This window comes from Urocitellus parryii, chromosome 3 (assembly GCF_045843805.1).
Source record: "Urocitellus parryii isolate mUroPar1 chromosome 3, mUroPar1.hap1, whole genome shotgun sequence".
Lineage (NCBI taxonomy): Eukaryota > Metazoa > Chordata > Mammalia > Rodentia > Sciuridae > Urocitellus > Urocitellus parryii.
The window spans coordinates 79,290,850-79,308,950 of record NC_135533.1 but is presented as its reverse complement, the minus strand read 5'-3'; the positions used below and the strand labels follow the sequence as shown (position 1 = coordinate 79,308,950).

The 18,101-nt window shown below is 35.9% G+C and overlaps 1 protein-coding gene across 1 annotated transcript in view; it reads right to left on the bottom strand.

Moving 5' to 3' along the window:
• The window catches only part of Abcb5 (ATP binding cassette subfamily B member 5), a 118,641-nt gene that overhangs the window by 43,388 nt on the left and 57,152 nt on the right, over nucleotides 1-18,101 (bottom strand). Inside the window, exons 14-19 of the mRNA XM_026408509.2 lie at nucleotides 15,001-15,162; nucleotides 11,229-11,369; nucleotides 6,157-6,300; nucleotides 4,972-5,076; nucleotides 4,757-4,834; nucleotides 978-1,061 (exon numbers count right to left, since the gene is read on the bottom strand). Of these exons, the coding sequence (XP_026264294.2) occupies nucleotides 978-1,061; nucleotides 4,757-4,834; nucleotides 4,972-5,076; nucleotides 6,157-6,300; nucleotides 11,229-11,369; nucleotides 15,001-15,162 (714 nt within the window). The remainder of the gene's footprint in view (nucleotides 1-977; nucleotides 1,062-4,756; nucleotides 4,835-4,971; nucleotides 5,077-6,156; nucleotides 6,301-11,228; nucleotides 11,370-15,000; nucleotides 15,163-18,101) is intronic.

Genomic DNA, 18,101 nt, shown 5'->3' with positions numbered 1-18,101 from the left:
CAGGAGGATTGTGGATTGTGAGTTCAAAGCCAGACTCGGCAACTTAGTGAGACCATAAGCAACTCAGTGAGACCCTGTTTCTAAATAAAATATAAAAAGAGATGGGCATGTACCTGGTACAAAAAAAAAAAGCTGTAATTGACATCTTAGTATTTCTAATAGTTTAAAACCTTGTTGTTGAGAGGTGGACTACTTTCTTTCTTTCTTTCTTTTTTTTTTTCCACATGCATAAGGAAAAAGGAAAGCATATAACTCTGCAGACGTCCTTGTTTTAACAAAGAGATTGAGTACTTTATCTCAAAAGTTAGAGATGTTGTTTTGTGCTCTTTTTCTCAGAGTAAGAATCTTACTTGTTATATAAAAATTAATTGTATTAAAGTAACTGAAAGAAACTTAATAAGTTCTTTATCCCTTGAAGATTAGCCTACTCCGCACACTTATTTAAGCACTAGCTTTACATATATTATGCTGGCCATTGTGTTAATGATTTTGATTGTGATACATAAACATGTTGCTTACACAGAACTGGTCTGTATAACAGCTAGCACAGAATCATCTCCAGAGGCATGCGTGAATATAAATTGTTAGATATTACTTTAAATAAGAATTATTGTCTGGGGTAAGGAAACAAAACTTTTGTCCTTTTTCTTAAGTGAGGATATTTTTCTTTCATTTTATTATCTTTTCTTACTATTTAATTCTGAGTTCTTTTCTCAAATTAATTCTTGCTATCTTCTTTAGTCCTCCAGTTGTCCTATTTCATGTGCTAAAGCTTCTTTATTTTTGGTTAAACATACACAAATCTAAAAGGCTTCCCCACATCTCATTAGGAACTCCCTGCTATTCAGGAGACTGACCAGTCCTCCTGATGACATGGGTCATCTCAGCCCAGCTCGCATACAGGCAAAGACATGTGTGCAGGTACCCATGTGCACACCACATAATACACCATTTAAAAATAAAAACAATATACCTACCCCTTGGATTTGTGCGATATCTATGGCTAATGTTGTTGTCAAGGCTCCTGTGCTATTTTCCTTGTCATCAAACCAGGCAATATCCTAGAGAAACAGGAAATGTGCTTAAGTTTATCAAAAACATTCTTTGCTAATTTATGATTTTGCTGTTGTAACTTAGAAGGCATTGACCCGCCTCCTCACACACTGGTACTTAAATAAGTACTGGTGATCAACTGATGTGTGCTTCTTACTTTATAAAGATCTGTATTTAGATATAAACTGATAATGTTATGAACGACCAATAATAAAAAAATAAAAAAAAAAAAATAAAAAAAAATAAAAAAAAAAATTAAAAAAAAAAATAGATATAAACTGAAAAACTTAAGTCCACAGCTTGGACTCATTACCATGTTATAATATTGCATAATAAATGATGTTAAAACTGGCCATTTGGAGACATCACGTAATTTTACTCCACAAAATACTCTGTGGAGGGCAGATTCTATTTAACTAGAAAATCAATGCATAACACAATTTAGAAATACTTTCATATCTTTTTTACCTAAACTGTCTATTGATAGTAAGTCTATCTCTTTTCTTTAGGATCCACATGGGCAAGATTTTACCTGACATACTACTCCCTAGATCTTACATGTGCTAGGTACTGTCGAGAAGCAGAAGGCTGTGAAACTCCTGTAGCTAAGAAGCATGCAATCTAAAAGAGACAGGTCAAAAATGCAAACAATAAAAACATAATGCAAGAAACAATGTCATTTTCAAAGGCAGCACTTCTTAGTACTTCTCATCCTGAGGAATTTTGATTTCCTTTTATTAGCAATTGAATGTTTCCTCCCACAAGTCAATCCACTTGTATCTCTTGTGGATTAAAACCATATGGAGATTGTATCTGAAAAAATAGTTTAATTTTAGTAAGTAAAGAGAGAGAGAGAGAGAGAGAGAGAGAGAGAGAGAGAGAGAGAAAACAAAACAAAACAAAACAAACAAAAAACCCCCAAACTATTGGCTTACTGCAACACAGCCAGGGCTCTGAGGCTCAGGTTGCACATTACTGACAATTAAGAAAACAAAAACCTCACAGATTGAAGGCTATGCATGGAATTGTTAGAAGAAAACTCCTGTGGAGGAATATGGCAGGAACCTGGGTGGGTACAACCCCAGCATGGTAGGACCACTCTGAGTTATTGCATTGGGAAGGTGTCCCAGGAATTTAGGATCTTAGATGCTCAAAGGATGTCCTCTGGAGATCACAATCCACACTGCCCAGTAGCCTCTTTGAAAGCACAATCCCAGTCTAGATCCTGCCATACCATGAGCATAGCTTTGAAAAACATGAACAATAAATTATTTACAAGCATGGAAGTCAGTAACAATTAAATATTCTTTTCAACTGGGAAGGATCTTAAGTAATCACATAAAATACAGACTTCATACCTACAAAACAACCACACCTGATTCTATGAATACCTCTATCTCACATGAGATTTCAAAATGGTTATAAAAAGCACTGCAAGCCTTAGCATGCCTTACACACCTCACAGAATCTTATCGTAGGACAAAACCAGGTGACAAAAGCTAGGTAAAAACACATATCACAATGGACAGAGCAAAACTGTGAAGATACTTACAGGGGAAAAGGCTAACTAAACTACAACTTTTCCTCCAATTTACAAAGCCAATATACAAAGCAAAAAGAATGCTGAGGGATGATGATGGAAAATAAATAATGTACTGAAAGGGACAGAGTTGAATTTAATAATATGTGTTAGACAGCACAGGGTTTCTGTGTGTGTCGTATCAAAAGAGTTTATGGATTAAAAGAGTTTATGGCTTGTAGGTTAGAACATTCTTATGGGCAAAGCTTTCTTTATTCGACAAGATTACTGCACTGATGTTCACATAGCTAATGCTAGACAAAGGATTCATGTCCAATATTAACCACCAAACTATTAGATTAACAACAGTTCTACTGGTTAAACTGGTTCACGGCCTTAAGATTCTTCCACTACAAGCTTTCTGTGAAAAAAAGGTGAAGTTCAAGGTATGCTTTGGAAAAAAATAAAATTTATAATCTTTTGCATAAAAGTAGCTAGACATTCAGGAAACATTTAAAAAAATTCCTAGAAATATAAAGTAAATACACTCAAACAGAGAAAATACACTCAAACAGGGAAAACCATAAATTCACCAAGACAAAAACTTAGCAGAATGGTGCTAGGGTTGTGGCTCAGCGGTAGAGCACTTGCCCAACAGGTGTGAGGCACTGTGTTAGATCCCTTATACTACATAAAAACAAACAAATAAAATAAAGGTTAAAAAAAAGTGGAAACTCTCAAGTGCAAAATATTATTATCAGTTAAATTAAAAGATGAAGACATGAAGTAAGAACAAAAAGGTTTAATGAAAGGTATTACATATTTAGCATGAGAGATGCATGCAGGCAATGAAGGACTTCGTAATCCCTCAAGTAGATTTTCTTTTTCTAGATCAAGGAGTTTCTCCAAATTTGGAGCAAAACATCTGACACAGGACCTTTTTGAGCCAAGGGGATTAGGTCATCCTTTGCTTCAGAGCATCACATTGCTCTCAGAAGCCTCCAGGTCACTTCACTGTAACATCCTGCAGTTCCCCAAGAGCACAAAGACTACAGAATTCTGTTATGTGGCAGGCCTTAGAGGAGCACTTCTAAAAGTCACAAGATGGAGGGGGAAAAAAAAAAAAAAAGAAACTGGTTTTGACAACTCAGTTGGAGTGACAGTAACTCTATTTCTGAAAAGAAATTATTACCCTGGCAGGAAGCTATTTGCTCCTGCTCGGTGAGCTTTGGTGACAGAAAGTGAGGCAAAGGGCTCCAGATGATTACTGGCTTTCAGGGTAACCCAATACACCTCAGCCTCATGAAAGAATTTTAGAGGTGCCAGTCTGAGACATTCCTGCCATTTGCCCCCAAGACTCACTTTTCAAGATTACTACTTGATCCACCTAGTTTTAGTTATTTTGCAGGTGCAACTGATCATCTGTGTGAGGCAGGCAGACCTGCCATTCTCACTGATGGTATCTGAGTTCAGGACTCTTTCCAGGAGGGCAGGGAGACTGGCTGTTTTAACAAGTGTGGAGTAAAAACACTAAAACTGGCCAATGGATGAGAGCTGGACAAATTATCAAACTCCTTCCTTTCAAGCATGTTCCCAGTCTATTGTGGCTCTTGCTTTTCAGTTTTAATTTGGTCTTCCATTCTCATCCTGGAGCACCACAATCATGCATAAATAGAGACTTGTTAAGTTGAATGCAAGGATTGGGACTGAAAGCTCAGTCCTCGTTTCCTTAAGTCTTACTTTCAAACATCACAATTTTTGGACTTGCTTTTATTAGGAAAATATACTATATGAATTCTTTTTTTTCCTTTTCTTTTTGGTACCAGGGATTGAACAACTGAGGGGCACTTGCCTACTGTGCCACATCCCCAGCCCTATTTTGTATTTTATTTAGAAACAGGGTGTCACTGAGTTACTCAGAGCTTTGCTTTTGCAGAGGCTAGTTTTGAACTCTAGATCCTCCTGTCTCAGCCTTCTGGCTGCTGGGATTACAGCTGTGCCCCACTGCGCCCAGCACTGAATGAATTCTGATGTCAGATTTTTGCTCCTCAGAACAACAAAAAGCATCCATTTAAATGACCTAAAGGAAAGACGATGTTCAGAAATTGCCTGAGAAGGAGTTAAGAATTGAGACATTTTATAATAGATTTCAAATAAAATACAAATTCAATTAAATACACTGACCTGATATAACATGGCTTTGAATGCCAAATGTCTTAATCTCATGGTTAAAATTTCCCCTACTCTGCCATAAAACAATCCCTGGAAAACAAAAAGAAAATCTACATTTATTTTTAATTCTCTTTTCTATGTCTCTGTAACATTTAGCTATTGTATTTGTAACTCAAATAACAACATCAAAAAATAAAACTGCTCAGGATCATTTATTAAAAGTTTACCTGCATGAAGAAACTGACAAAGGAAATAATGCCCAGAATGAAGAATATCATGGAATAGGTTTCTGCATTGTTCTTCAATGTGGTTTTATTATTACCTTCAAACATCTGAAAAGAAATAGAATCTGCATCAGGAATTTAGAAGAAAATATAAAAGAAACAGGAAAAAATAATCTATATATTGTCATGATTATTCTAAATGAATTACAACATATAACAAAGACCTCCCAATTCTGGGAAGAGAAAGTGCCATATTCTACCACTGTCCTGCATTTAATACAAATGATAAAAAAATTTTACTTATAATTCTCTCTTGTAAACTATGGAAGTGTGACATCAGGTAAGTGAGTCTTCTCTCTGCTATTATTATTACAGTGTATTTTCAATTAAATCACGAGTTTGTTTCAATGATTATTTCCAATCACTTTAATAACTCAGGTTACTTAATATTCCTCTGTTCCTAAAGTACCTAGATATGAGGCCCTTAGGTGTGCCCCTGGAAATGGTTCTTAAAGTTAGCAATTATACTTATATTGGCATTTATGTTAGTGAAATATAGTGGTGCAACCAGGGACAATGAGGACTTAACATGGATCTAATAACATCTTTGAACCAACGAACTTAACAGGGATCTAGTAACATCATTGAACCAACTAATTTTTTTGAATTTTTGGCACGATCCTTAACTCTTTTAAAAAATTTTTAAAAATATCTTTACAATGCACTGTTGTTTTATTTATTTATGTACAGTGCCAAAAACTGAACGCAGTACCTCACACGTGCTAGGTAAGAGCTCAATCACTGAGCTATGCTCTCCTGCTAGAACCTTCAAACAAGCATTCAAGGTCCCAACTCTTATTTCTTATTATGAGCTGGCTGATATTAAAAAATTGCCATTGTAAAACAAAACAAAAACAAATTATCAATGGCCCATTTTTTTGACTAGTTGAAAAGAGGGAGCTGCATTCGTCTGCTTTACTACTTCAGTGCTTTAGAATGCTCATACAACACTGGAGTCAAAATTAGTGCACTTTCCTTCCAGAACCCCCCCACTCACTACCAACCCAGGGGTGACCCCCCCTGAGTCCTTCACTTTCCCCCTTACAGATCAGGGTCCAACGAGTTTGTTCTACCACACTACACTTCATTTAAATTGTTAAAAGATATCAGCAAATGAGTTTTACTTACAGTTATGATTTTAGCAAAGATGATGGAAAATATCGGATGAACAGTTCCATTTAGAACAGAAGCCAGTGTCCCCAGAATCACAAAAATCCATTCGGATTTGTTTAATTTAAAAATTTTCAATAGAGACACTTCAGGAAGACTCGTCTAGAAATAAAATACCTAGGTTAAAAAAAATCAGTTTGAGAGTAAAATTAAACCTAGAAAAGTTAGCCAATCACAAACAGATCTATAGTATAACATATGAAATATACTAGACAGCAGGGTAGAAATAGTACTTCTCTTAGAAAAATTTCACTGCCTATATTATTAAGGATGATCACAAAACACAAAGGAGTCTCACCCAAAGGTGATTATTTATGCAATGTCACTTTTTGGTATGTCACTCATTGTTATTGTTAAGAAAGTATCAATTAACTCACATGTTGTGGTAACTGAGAACCACAGGAAAAATAATAGGCCTATTTTTCTTTACTCTTGTTAAACTAGATTTAATATTCTACTCTAGGATGAGACCAAGTCTAGGTTGGAAATAAACAGAGGAAGTACAGAAGGTAAAAGTTTTATTAGGATTTAAGCTTGAAAGTCTTTCAATTCCATCATTTATTTACAAAACAAATTTTTTTAATACCTCAGCTCAAAACTTGCTTCCTATTTACAAGCAGAATGTGGCAGTGTCCAAGCACTGAACTTGAACTTGCCAAGTTTCAAACACTGCTTGAACTTGCCAAGTTTCTGTGTCTTATCTTTCCAAAGGTGATGGTATCTGTTCCTATCTTATAGGATTGTTTTTAGAATTAAAATTAGCTCAGCATTAGCACCCAATCAAGGTTAGCAGACATTGCTGTTGCTGAGGTTGCTGGAGAGGAAGGATTACATGACATCACATCCTGGGTTTTCTGCAGAGGAAGCACAATGCCAACCACTCAGGTGTTTCCCAATCCCTCCTGGGATCCATGCAGGGAGTTGTCAGAGGATAAATGACACCACGATGATGATCTCTCCTTATGTTGTCTAGGATGTGTAGTGAATTTATTTAAATTATTTTCCCTAAGAAGTAGGCAGTGAACTACTGTTTCATGAGTTAAAACTTCCTCATGACATTCGCTTATAAAGTGATATTTACGAACCTAATAACCAGAGAATTCCTTAGGAAAGAATATAATAAACAGTTTATCTGAGTCTGGCATCTATGCTGCAAACTGTTGTTTGGACAATAGAACTTTTAAAATTCTTGAAGCCTTTAAAGTCTGTTTTCAGAATGGTGAAGTCACAATTATATTAGGTTGCTTAATTATATATATATATATATAAAATACCTAGGTTAAAAAAATCAGTTTGAGAGTAAAAGTAAACCTAGAGAAGTTAGCCAATTACAAACAGATCTATAATGTAACATATGAAATATACTAGACAGCAGAGTAGAATTTTTCTGAACCTTTGGCACAATCCTTAACACTTGTTTTAAAAAAATTTTAAAAATATGTATGTATGTATGTATGTATAATTTTTCCTTCCAAAGTTTTCTGAGGCTCATCATAATGATGATTCAACTTATGTTAGGTGACTGTCCAAGAGACTATGTGAAATTTTAAGCAGCTTTTTATCAAGTACTAAACATAGAGCTAAATGTTTTACAAAATCACCGTATTTTGTGATGAAACTAAGAATTAGCATGTTCCAGGACATAATACCAGTGAATTATAGGACAGGATATACCGAAGGGTTGTCTTGCTTCTACAGAAAAATCTGCATTACATAGATCATGTAAAGACAAAGTCCTTTTGCCTCTGACATAATATACAAGCACAGGTTAAAAAAAAAGGGTATCACTGAAAGAGTGAAATCAAGATAGAGAAGAATAAAATAATACAAACCTCAAATGAAACATTTCTGTAAAATCATGAAAGATGCTGTGCTACCTAAATATATTACAGATTGTAGCATGTTTTAAGATAATCTGACATAAAAAATAGAAAATAGGCATTTTCTAAAGAGAGAGACAAGAATTTTATAAAGTCAAAAAACAAAGTTTACAGTGGTTGGGGATGTAGCTCAGTGGTAGAGCACCTGCCTAAACAGTACAGGTTGCATCCCCTTTTTATTTTTTTCTTTGGCATCCCCTGTACTGCCAAAGGAAAAAATAAAAAGTACAGTGTATCAATTCCTCATTTGCCAAGAGCTATCAGGAATAGATGGTGCATTTTGTCAATGGGTTTTCTACATTTATTGAAATGATTTTTCTTTTTTAGTATATTAATTTCTGAATATTAAACCTCAAACTATTCATAAAAACTCTATTTGGTGATGTATTATTCCTTTTATACACTGTTGAATTAAACATTGAATTTTGTTATGAATTCTTATATGTTCATGGGGGGGTATAGCAATAATTTTCTTATCTTTTAAGTTGTCTAATTTTAATAACAAAATGATAATGTCAGTCTTATAGACCAACATTCTCAACTTTCTGTTCATTAGGATTCATTAGTAAAGCCACCAGGGCCTTGAGTTTTTTCATGGAAAAGATTTTTAACCATAAATTTAATTTTGTTTTAATAGATACAAGATTATTCAATGTATCAATTTATTTATTTATTTATTTATTTATTTATTTATTTATTTATTATTCTTTTGGTACTGGGGATTGAACTCAGGGGCACTCAAGAACTGAGCCACATCCCCAGCCCTATTTTGTATTTTATGTAGAGATAGGGACTCACTGAGTTGCTTGGTGCCTTGCTAAAATGCTGAGGCCAGCTTTGAACTCTGGATCCTCTTGCCTCAGCCACCCAAGCCCCTGGGATTATAGGTGTGTCACTGCGACCAAACTATTCATAAAAGTTCTGAATTTATTTTTTATTTTTATTTAAAATTTGTTTTTAGTTATAAATGAACACGCTATGTCTATTTTTCGTCAAATTTGGAAATTTTTTTACCTTTACTTCTTAAAGTGTTTTTGGTATTCTTTCTCCTTTCCTTTGCAGAAATATGGTCAAATGAAATATAGTTATAATAACTGTTTCAGTGTCTCCATTAATTCTACAAAATGTATCATTTTGGAGTCTATTTCTATTTATTTTAATATTTCTATTTATTGATTTTTCTTTTAATTTCTAATAGTATATTCATGCTTTTTTGTTTGGTGATTTTTGATTGAATGCCAGATATTGTCAATTTTACTCTTTTGGGTAAGAGGCCTGCTATGGAAATTTCTGTGATATTTACTGGTGATATCATAGGTACTAGTAATATTATTGTACTTTGTTGTTTGTATTAATAATTAAGGTAAATATTAAACTTCTCTTAAGGATTAGTGGGAATTTTTTTTTTTTTTAACACATTCAGATTAATGGCCTCTGAATTCTATCATCAGTTAAAAATTCTACCCTGGGTTAAAAGGGAATGAAGAAGGAAGACTGTGATAGTAAAAGCAAGTGTGACTCCATTTTGTTTTATGACTCCATTATGTAAAACAACCATGCCAAGCGGAAGGGTCATGACTGGGGAAATATGTTCTTTTCCTAGAAACCTTTAAGAAAATGGAACCACCTAATGTGACATTGTTTCTATAACTAGGGGAACGGGGCTCTGTTTCTGTAACTGGGGTGATTGGGCTAACTGTGATTGGTTAGGCTTCCCTCTTCTTGACTGCACTCTCCTGCTTGTGTAACCTGGCTTGCTTGCATTGGCTAGACCCCCGAAAATGCCTTTTGCGGTTTTCAGGCTTATAAGGAGCCCCCTTGCAATTCTTCGGGGCTGATCAGGGGAACAGCTTTATGTTCTGGTCAGCTGCCACTAGTGTGCTTCAATAAAGGCTTGATTCGATTATACATGAGTGGTCTGAAAGTCAGTTTATGAATCCCTGGGGTGAAACTTTAACTATAACAAGACTAGAATTAAAAATTGAGAAATATTGTTTTTGTTTATTTAAATGATTTTTTTTAAAAAAAGCTAGTAGAAAAGGGGGAAAAAAAGCATACATAGGTAGGCTATGAAGACCACATACCAAAAAGGAATGAGTTGTATCTAAAATTAAAAGTAATAGATCAGCAGGGCCAGAGAAGGGAAGAAGAAGAAATTTGGGCAGATAATCCCAGGGAATTCAGGCAGATAATTGACAGATAAAACTGAAAAGAGTGGGCAGGAAGACAGTGGAAACCCCTACGGGGGTCCAATCTGAATTATCTGTCAGCTTCAAGGAGAACAAGGGAGTTCCAGAGTGGGAGGCAATAGGGGGTCCAGAATAGGTGCTGGAGGACCGGAAGCTGGAGTTAAGGATTCTGAATCCAACACCAAGGGGCTGGGGTGAGGGCCTGCAGGGTGGGAGGTTACACCTGAAAAGCAACCCACAGAGGCTAATGGAGCTCCACTGGGGGTGGGGGAGGGCTGGGGCTTGGGGAATGGGTTGAGGTGAAATCCAGAAGGAATGATGTTTATGGCAAGATGCTATGGAGAACATTCAGAGTGGCAGCTGAAGCCCAAGATGAGTGGTGGTCAAAGAGGAAGGAGGCTGAATCAAGGGAGAGAAATGAGACTTGAGGTTGCATAGAGACTAAAGAGAGGTCCTAGGTTTTATAAGCTGCAAGGAGGGTCAAAGCAGGATGGTCTATGGCTCTGATGAGCCTGGGGCTGGGAAGAGGGAACGTAAGCTTGGGAACCAGCCTCCCTGTCCATGTGAGCAAGGCTCCTTGGGCTGTGCCTTGGGACTGGAGAGCTGGACAGTATATGCTGGGGCTTATCTACATTGGGGAAGTGACGTGCATTCATGTCCTTAGGGGACTCACACATTAATCTTCAGCATTGCTGCTGGTGTGTGCACCACACTTCCCAAGGCACTGTTTAACCCATGGTCTGCCTCTTAGGAAAAAACGAACCTAACAGAGACTTTTTGCCCCTTCAACAAGGACCTCTGTCATCTACACAGTCTCATTAGCAATACTACAGGAAGTTTAGGAAGGACACATTTTGTGAACTTAAAGTGATGTTTTATTGTAAATAAGTTCTAAATTTCATAAAAGGCTAAAGTCAAAAGTGGAGAATGTGGAACCAACTGTTGGTAGTTGAATCATTACCTCTTTAGATTGGATGGATTCCTCACACTTATCATCAGAGTCTGACTTGATGCTGTTCACAGCACACAGAGTAGCAGGGCTGGTGTTTCTTTCAGTAGAGTATGTCATTGACTCCATCTCTTCATCGACTTTTTTAATGTCCTTAAATGAAGAATATTCAGATTATCATTAGAATGATATCTTAAAAATTCAATGGAATTTTATTAAGTATCTCTTTAAAACTTACTGCTTTTCCTATTAAAACTGGAATATTCTTATGCAGTTCTTGCTCAACCATTTCCAGACTTGAGAGCTAATAAGTCTAATTCATACTCAAATGTTAGTGATTGACAAAAGCTTGTTGTGCCTTTTCCAAAGACATGTATAAATTCACTGGAGAAAACAATGTCTTAGTCCAAAACAATTATGCCACTGGCAGCAACAGATTTTAGTAAAAGTAGCTTCTTGAGACAGATGATATACTTTCTAAGCTCTTCTTCTAGGCCTTTTCTGGAGCTTATCAATTTATCTAATTAGCCCCTTGTTTGTGTGGCTGTCCAGGGCCTGAGAGCTATCTTAGGAGATACAAGCTTTCCAGGCTCTGCTGTTTCCAATTCCAAGTTGACCACAGAGCAAAATTAAGGTGCTGGCTGCATAAGAATAAGACAATGCAAAGAAATCAAATTAACTTTCAAGGAACTGTTGAAATTGTAAATTAGAATGAAGTTCTAAGTCAATCGCTCTAGGTCTTTTTTCTTTTTCTTGCAATTCGGAGAAATGAGACCAGTTTTAGTGAAATGACTGATCTACTTAGTCTCTTGTTCATCTGATTGTGATGTAAATAGATTTGCAACTCCCCCCTGAAGAGGTGGGAGGAGGACAGGACAGAAGTTAGAATACAGCAGCTCAGATCACCATGTGGAGATGGAAAGATGTGGGTGGATTTAGGGCACTGGAGAGTGTGCCCATGGAGACTCTCCAGGGCCTCTAATTTGTTGACAAGCTTAACAACTGTTGAGCAGTTACATAAATGTGCAGTGAACCCTAAAACAATCTTGCTATCATTAACGTCTTTTTTTTAAAAAAAATATTTCTTGGTTGTAGGTGGACATATACCTTTATCTTATTTTTATGTGGTGCTGAGGATCGAATCCAGTGCCTCATGCAGGCTAGGCGAGTGCTCTACCTCTGAGCCACAACCTCAGCCCTACCATTAACACCTTGAATCAGACATTCCCTTATCTCTCACTTTCTTTTCTATAAATTTCTCTACTATGAAAGAAATATTTATTTGGGTTTCCCTGTCCCCCAGGAGTTACCTGCTTGTGACTGACAAGTTTAAAGAGTAAAACTTTGACTCCTTCTCACAATAAATTTTTCTAAGAAGATGTTTAATAGGTCAAAGACAATTCATTTTTTTCTGAGAAGGCTGCTAGACAATGTAATAATGATGACAGTAAGTTTGGTGTGTATAATTCTCTGTTTTACTTCATTTTCACATAGAATCTCACTAAAGAAATATGTCTGTTTATTATCAGGTACAGTCTTGATAAATAATTATAACATTAATCTCCAAGGTTTTAACTTTTCTGAAAAGTTTGGATAATGCTAATGCAAGTGATACAATGTAATATCATTTACTCTGCCAACAATGATTCTTAGCTTAATATAATAATTCACCAACAGTTTGTAGTTTACTATTATTTTCCCCATGTGAAGAGATTAGAAAATTAAAGCACAGGAAATTTTGTGTGTGTGTGTGTGGCACTGGGGATTAAACCCAGGGCCATGGGCATCCAAGACAAGCACTCTACCTACTGAGTCCTTAAAGCACAGGGAATTTAAACAACTTGTTTCTGGTCCTAAAACTGTAAGGAGACAGAATCACCTGCTGTGACTCCAGAGCTCATGATCTTTACTTAGCTACACTGCTTCTCAGATTTCTCTTAGCAGCACCGACTTTGCAATTCTTGTGATTGTCATGAATTCTTATAACTTCACTTATTTTGACACCACAAGGAAGCCTGACAAGTAAGCCTATCCAGAGTTTAAAGCTGAGCTGCTTATGTAGATATCATATATGTTATGTTTATTCTACAATGTGCAGAATATTAATAGTTGTTTATTGAACATTAAGATTTAAAATGATCATTTAAAATGGATATAATTTTAGGTAATTGGAGAATACCAATCCATTTTGAACAAGGTGTTAAAAACTTTTACATATTTATAATACAAACTTATCATCTGTTTTTTTATATTGTGAAACTTTTAAACTCCAGTCCTCATAATGGATTTTTAGTTTAATTATGATGAAAAAAAAAGATGTGGTTCTCCAGTGAAAGATCTGAGTATAATAGTTTTTTCAAATCTCAAAATAGGATTACTGTGACCTCACTTATTTCCTTCTAGTGCTACTTACATTGGTTTGAAAATACTGAACTTAACAACTTTATAAGTTAATTCATCTATGGAGTTAATATCATGCTAATTAAACTATCAAATAATACCTCACTTTCATTTTTAAAGGAAACAAAAAATATGGAGTAATATGAAATAAAATCAGAATCAGGTAGTTTTAAATCAATGTAAGATTACATTTTTAATCTTTTGTCTTGCTCTCATTCCTTCATAAACCACATTCAAAAATATTTTCGCATAGTGAGAAAGGTAGGATTTCAATGAAGATATAAATTTGATGAAGACAGAGAGGCTCAGAAATTCCTAAATTTTTAATTTTGTATAATAATAATATTGACATCAAAGAGATGACCAGACAATTGAAGAAGTAAAATGAACAGAAAAAGATTGAAACTACTTATCTATAGGAGACCCTCTGGAAAAAGACTGCCTTCCAGGCTAAGAAGAAACAGCTGGGTTGGAGTGAAGGCAATGGTTAGGGCCTAATCGCTCTCATTTGCATTCATGTGTCCTAATGAAGTGTGTAAGTAGGATGGATCTCATAGAATGCAGAAACTTGGACCCTAAAGAATGAGAATTTGCCCAGCAGCTCCAGAGACTGAGGTAGGAGGTTCAAGAATTCTAAGCTCAGCCTTAGCAAATTCAAGGCACTAAACAAATCAGTGAGATCCTGTCTCTAAATAAAATACAAAATAGGGCTGGGGATGAGGCTCAGTGGTTAAGTGCCCCTGAGTTCAATCCCAAGTTACACCCCTGGCAAAAAAAAAAAAAAAAAAGAGAACTTGCCATTTGCCTCCAACGTTAGAATACCTTGTTTTGAATGCCCAATTGAGCTCTCTAGTCTACCTGTGAGGGTGTGGTATACACATAGTACGGATTTGTGAGTGATCTCTTATTCAGTAGATATTTATTGAATGTCCACTATGTGTGAGGCATTGTGTTAGATGCTTTCTACATATTAAATCTCAACCCTTCTGCCTGGCTCCAAGATCTTCTACGATCTGATCCTCATTATCTAACTCTTTTCCCTTTTTCTCCCAATACTTGTCTTTATGAAGGGAAGGCTGATCTTCTTTCTGTTTTAGTTGTACATTAAGCTTCTTTTTGTCCCCATTCTGCTGTCCCAACTACTTGGATTTCTCCTCCTTCGTCTCCCACGTTCTGATCTTCAAGGACTCTTCCAGGAAAACCTTCTATGGACAATATAGTTCCCTTTCTCTCTCCCCATCTATCTTGTTTCTAATTTCTACAGCTTGAAACATCTGCAGGAACAATTTTACATCTTGCCTCTGAAGCTAAATTTTAAGCCTTAAGATTATAATTTTGGACTAAGAAAACCTGCTGATATAACGTCATGCCGTGCAAACATTACCTGTGACATTGCAAGTGAATAGTATAGACCTTGTTGTGCCATGAGCTCAGCATGGGTTCCTTTTTCCACCACCATCCCATCCTTTAGAGTCACAATCAGATCTGCACTTCGAACAGTTGAAAGTCGGTGTGCTACCACAATTGTAGTGCGACCTTTGCTTGCCTATACAACAGAAAGCATAGAAAATAAATATAAAATGAGTAGATGTAACCTCTGCAATAGTGAAGAAAACTTCTTTTTGCAGTATTATTTTAATAGAAAAGAATCTTTATTTTTGGATAAGATCATTAACATATGGAAAAGTACACATATTATTAAAGTATAGTCAGTGCGTTTTCAAACTGAATGCAGATTAGAATAACCAGGTGGAGAAATGGATCATTGCCTGTACCCAGAAGTCATCCTCATGCCTCTCAAGTCACCATCACTACTTGCCCACCAAGGGTAACCACTATCCTTCTTCAAAGAGCATAGATCAGATTGATATTTTTTTTACATATATGGAATTACACAGCAAAATACTATTCTGGGTCAGAGTATATTTTGTTCAATACTATTCTTTTTAAAAAATATTTACTTTTTAGTTATAGGTGGGCACAATATTTTTATTTTATTATTTTATTTTTATTTGGTGCTGCCTCACACACACTGGGCAAGCGCTCTACCACAAAGCCCCAGCCCCCAGCTAAATAGCATTATTTTGAGATTCCTGCATTTTGTTGCATGTAGTGGCAGATGGTTCATTCTTGTCACTCAGCAGTCCACTGTGTGAATACACCACAGTTTTTACATTCTACTGGTAGTCGGGATGGTAGGCTTCAGGGTTTTTCTATTACATATAGATTCTTGCACATGCTTACTTAGTGAGCATACGTATACAGTTCTACTAGCTCTGCACCACCAGGTGTGCACATGCTCTGTCTCACTAGCCTCTGCCAGCTTTTCAATGGTTGTCCCCTCTACAAAACCCCATGTGCAGGAGAGTCAGGTTGCACTATATTCTCACCAACAGTGGTACTTTCTCTGCCTGATAAATGAATATGGTCATATGGTGGCTTTTATTTTCATTTCCTTGATGACTAATGAAGAACAACTTTTCATGTCATTATTGAAACCTTGAATATTCTCTCTTATGAACTGTCCATTTTATTTATTTCTTTATTTTTGCTCATCTTTCTACTGGAACTATTCTTGTCAATTTTCAAGAACTGTTTATGTATTCTAGCTATGAGGACTTTGTCAAGTACTATGTATTACAATCTGCTTAAGTGGTTGCCTTTTCACTCTCTTAATGGTGTCTCTCTCTCTCTCCTTTTTTTTTTTTTTTTTGATACGAAGGATTGAACCCAGGGGAGCTTAAACACTGAGCCACATCCTGAGCTCTTTTTAATTTTTTTAAAATTTTGAGACAGGGTCTTACTAAGTTGCTTAGGACCTCACTAAATTGCTGAGGCTGGCTTTGAACTTGCCATCCTCTTGCCTTGGCTTGGGATTACAGGCATGCCCCATCACACCCGGCCTAATGGTGTCTTTTTGTGTGTGTGCGCGCTGGGGATTGAACCCATGGCCTTGTGTGTTCGAGGCAAGCACTCTACCAACTGAGCTATATCCCCTGCCCCTAATGGTGTCTTTTGATGAACAGAATTTTAAAGTTTTAAGGAAGTCCAATTTATCAACTTCTGTTTTACAATTTATGCCTTTGGAGTCTTGTTTTAAAAATCTTGAAAAAAACCACACAGGTGTTTTTCTGTTTTACCTTACAATATTTAATACTTTGCCTCTTATAGTTAGATCTACCTGGAGTTGAGTTTTTTGTGTGATATCAAATAGGAGTCAATATACATTTTCCCTTATGTAATTAAACAAGTGTCCCAGCAGCAAATTTTGGGAAGACCATCCTTTCTCCACTGCTCATCAACCAGTATTTTATATTTTTATATTTTGTATACTATTCTGCTCTTCTGTTTGTCTATCACTGCATGAATGCAAAATAGATATTGAGATTATCAATTTACATATTTTAGCTTGACTGTTTCCTCCACCTGATGACTTTGGCCACTTTTGAGAGAATGCATCTTTTTTTCTTTTTAAAAATTTCTTTTAAACTTTTTTGATTTTTTAGATATACACAATAGTACAGTGTATTTTGATATATTATACATATATAGAATACAATTTCCCATTTTTTGTGGTTGAACATAATATGGAGTTTCACTGGTTGTGTATTCGTATGTAAACATAGGAAAAGTTATGTCCAGTTCATTCTACTGTCTTTCCTATTCCCATCCCCTCATTCCCTTTACCCCTCTTTGTCTAATCCAGTGAACTTCTATTCTTAACCCCTTACTCCCAAGATAATGTATTTTTTCCTAAATGCTTTGCACATTTTACAAATTTTTTGAGCACTCTATATGCACACTACAAATTTGTAGGGACTCAACATGATAGTTACTATAACTATTCATACTATTTCTATCTCACTCTTCTCATTCTTATCTGTTAAAGACAAGGACTGGAACTCAGAAAATGAAAAAGTTTGTTCAAAGCCTCAGCCAGTCACTGGAAGGATTGGCACTAGAATGTTGAGAGTTTAGTTACTCTCTGTAAAGATCTCTCTGTTGGAGCAGGTATACTTAATGAAGTAGTGAGTACTTTTAAAAATAAATCTTCTGTTCCAAATCTATAAGAGAGGAAAACTTCTCAAAATATTAGTTATTAAAACTGAATGATAGCTGGGCACAGTGGTGCACACCTGTAATCCCAGCTGCTAGGGAGGCTGAGTCAGAAAGATTGTGAGTTCAAAGCCAGCCCCAGCAACAGCGAGGTGCTTAGCAATTCAGTGAGACCCTGATACAAATAAAATACTAAATAGGGCTGGGGATGTGGCTCAGTGGTTGAGTGCTCCTGAGTTTAATCCCCAGTACCAAAACCAAAACAACGACAACAAAAACAACAAAAAATTGAATGATAGTGGAAAACTTATGATATAATGCTATATGGAAAAATATAAGAAAAAAATTATGCATCTTGTTTTAATTATGTTTAAAACTGTATCCATATAAAGAATATACCTATACAGAAATATATCAAAATATTAATGG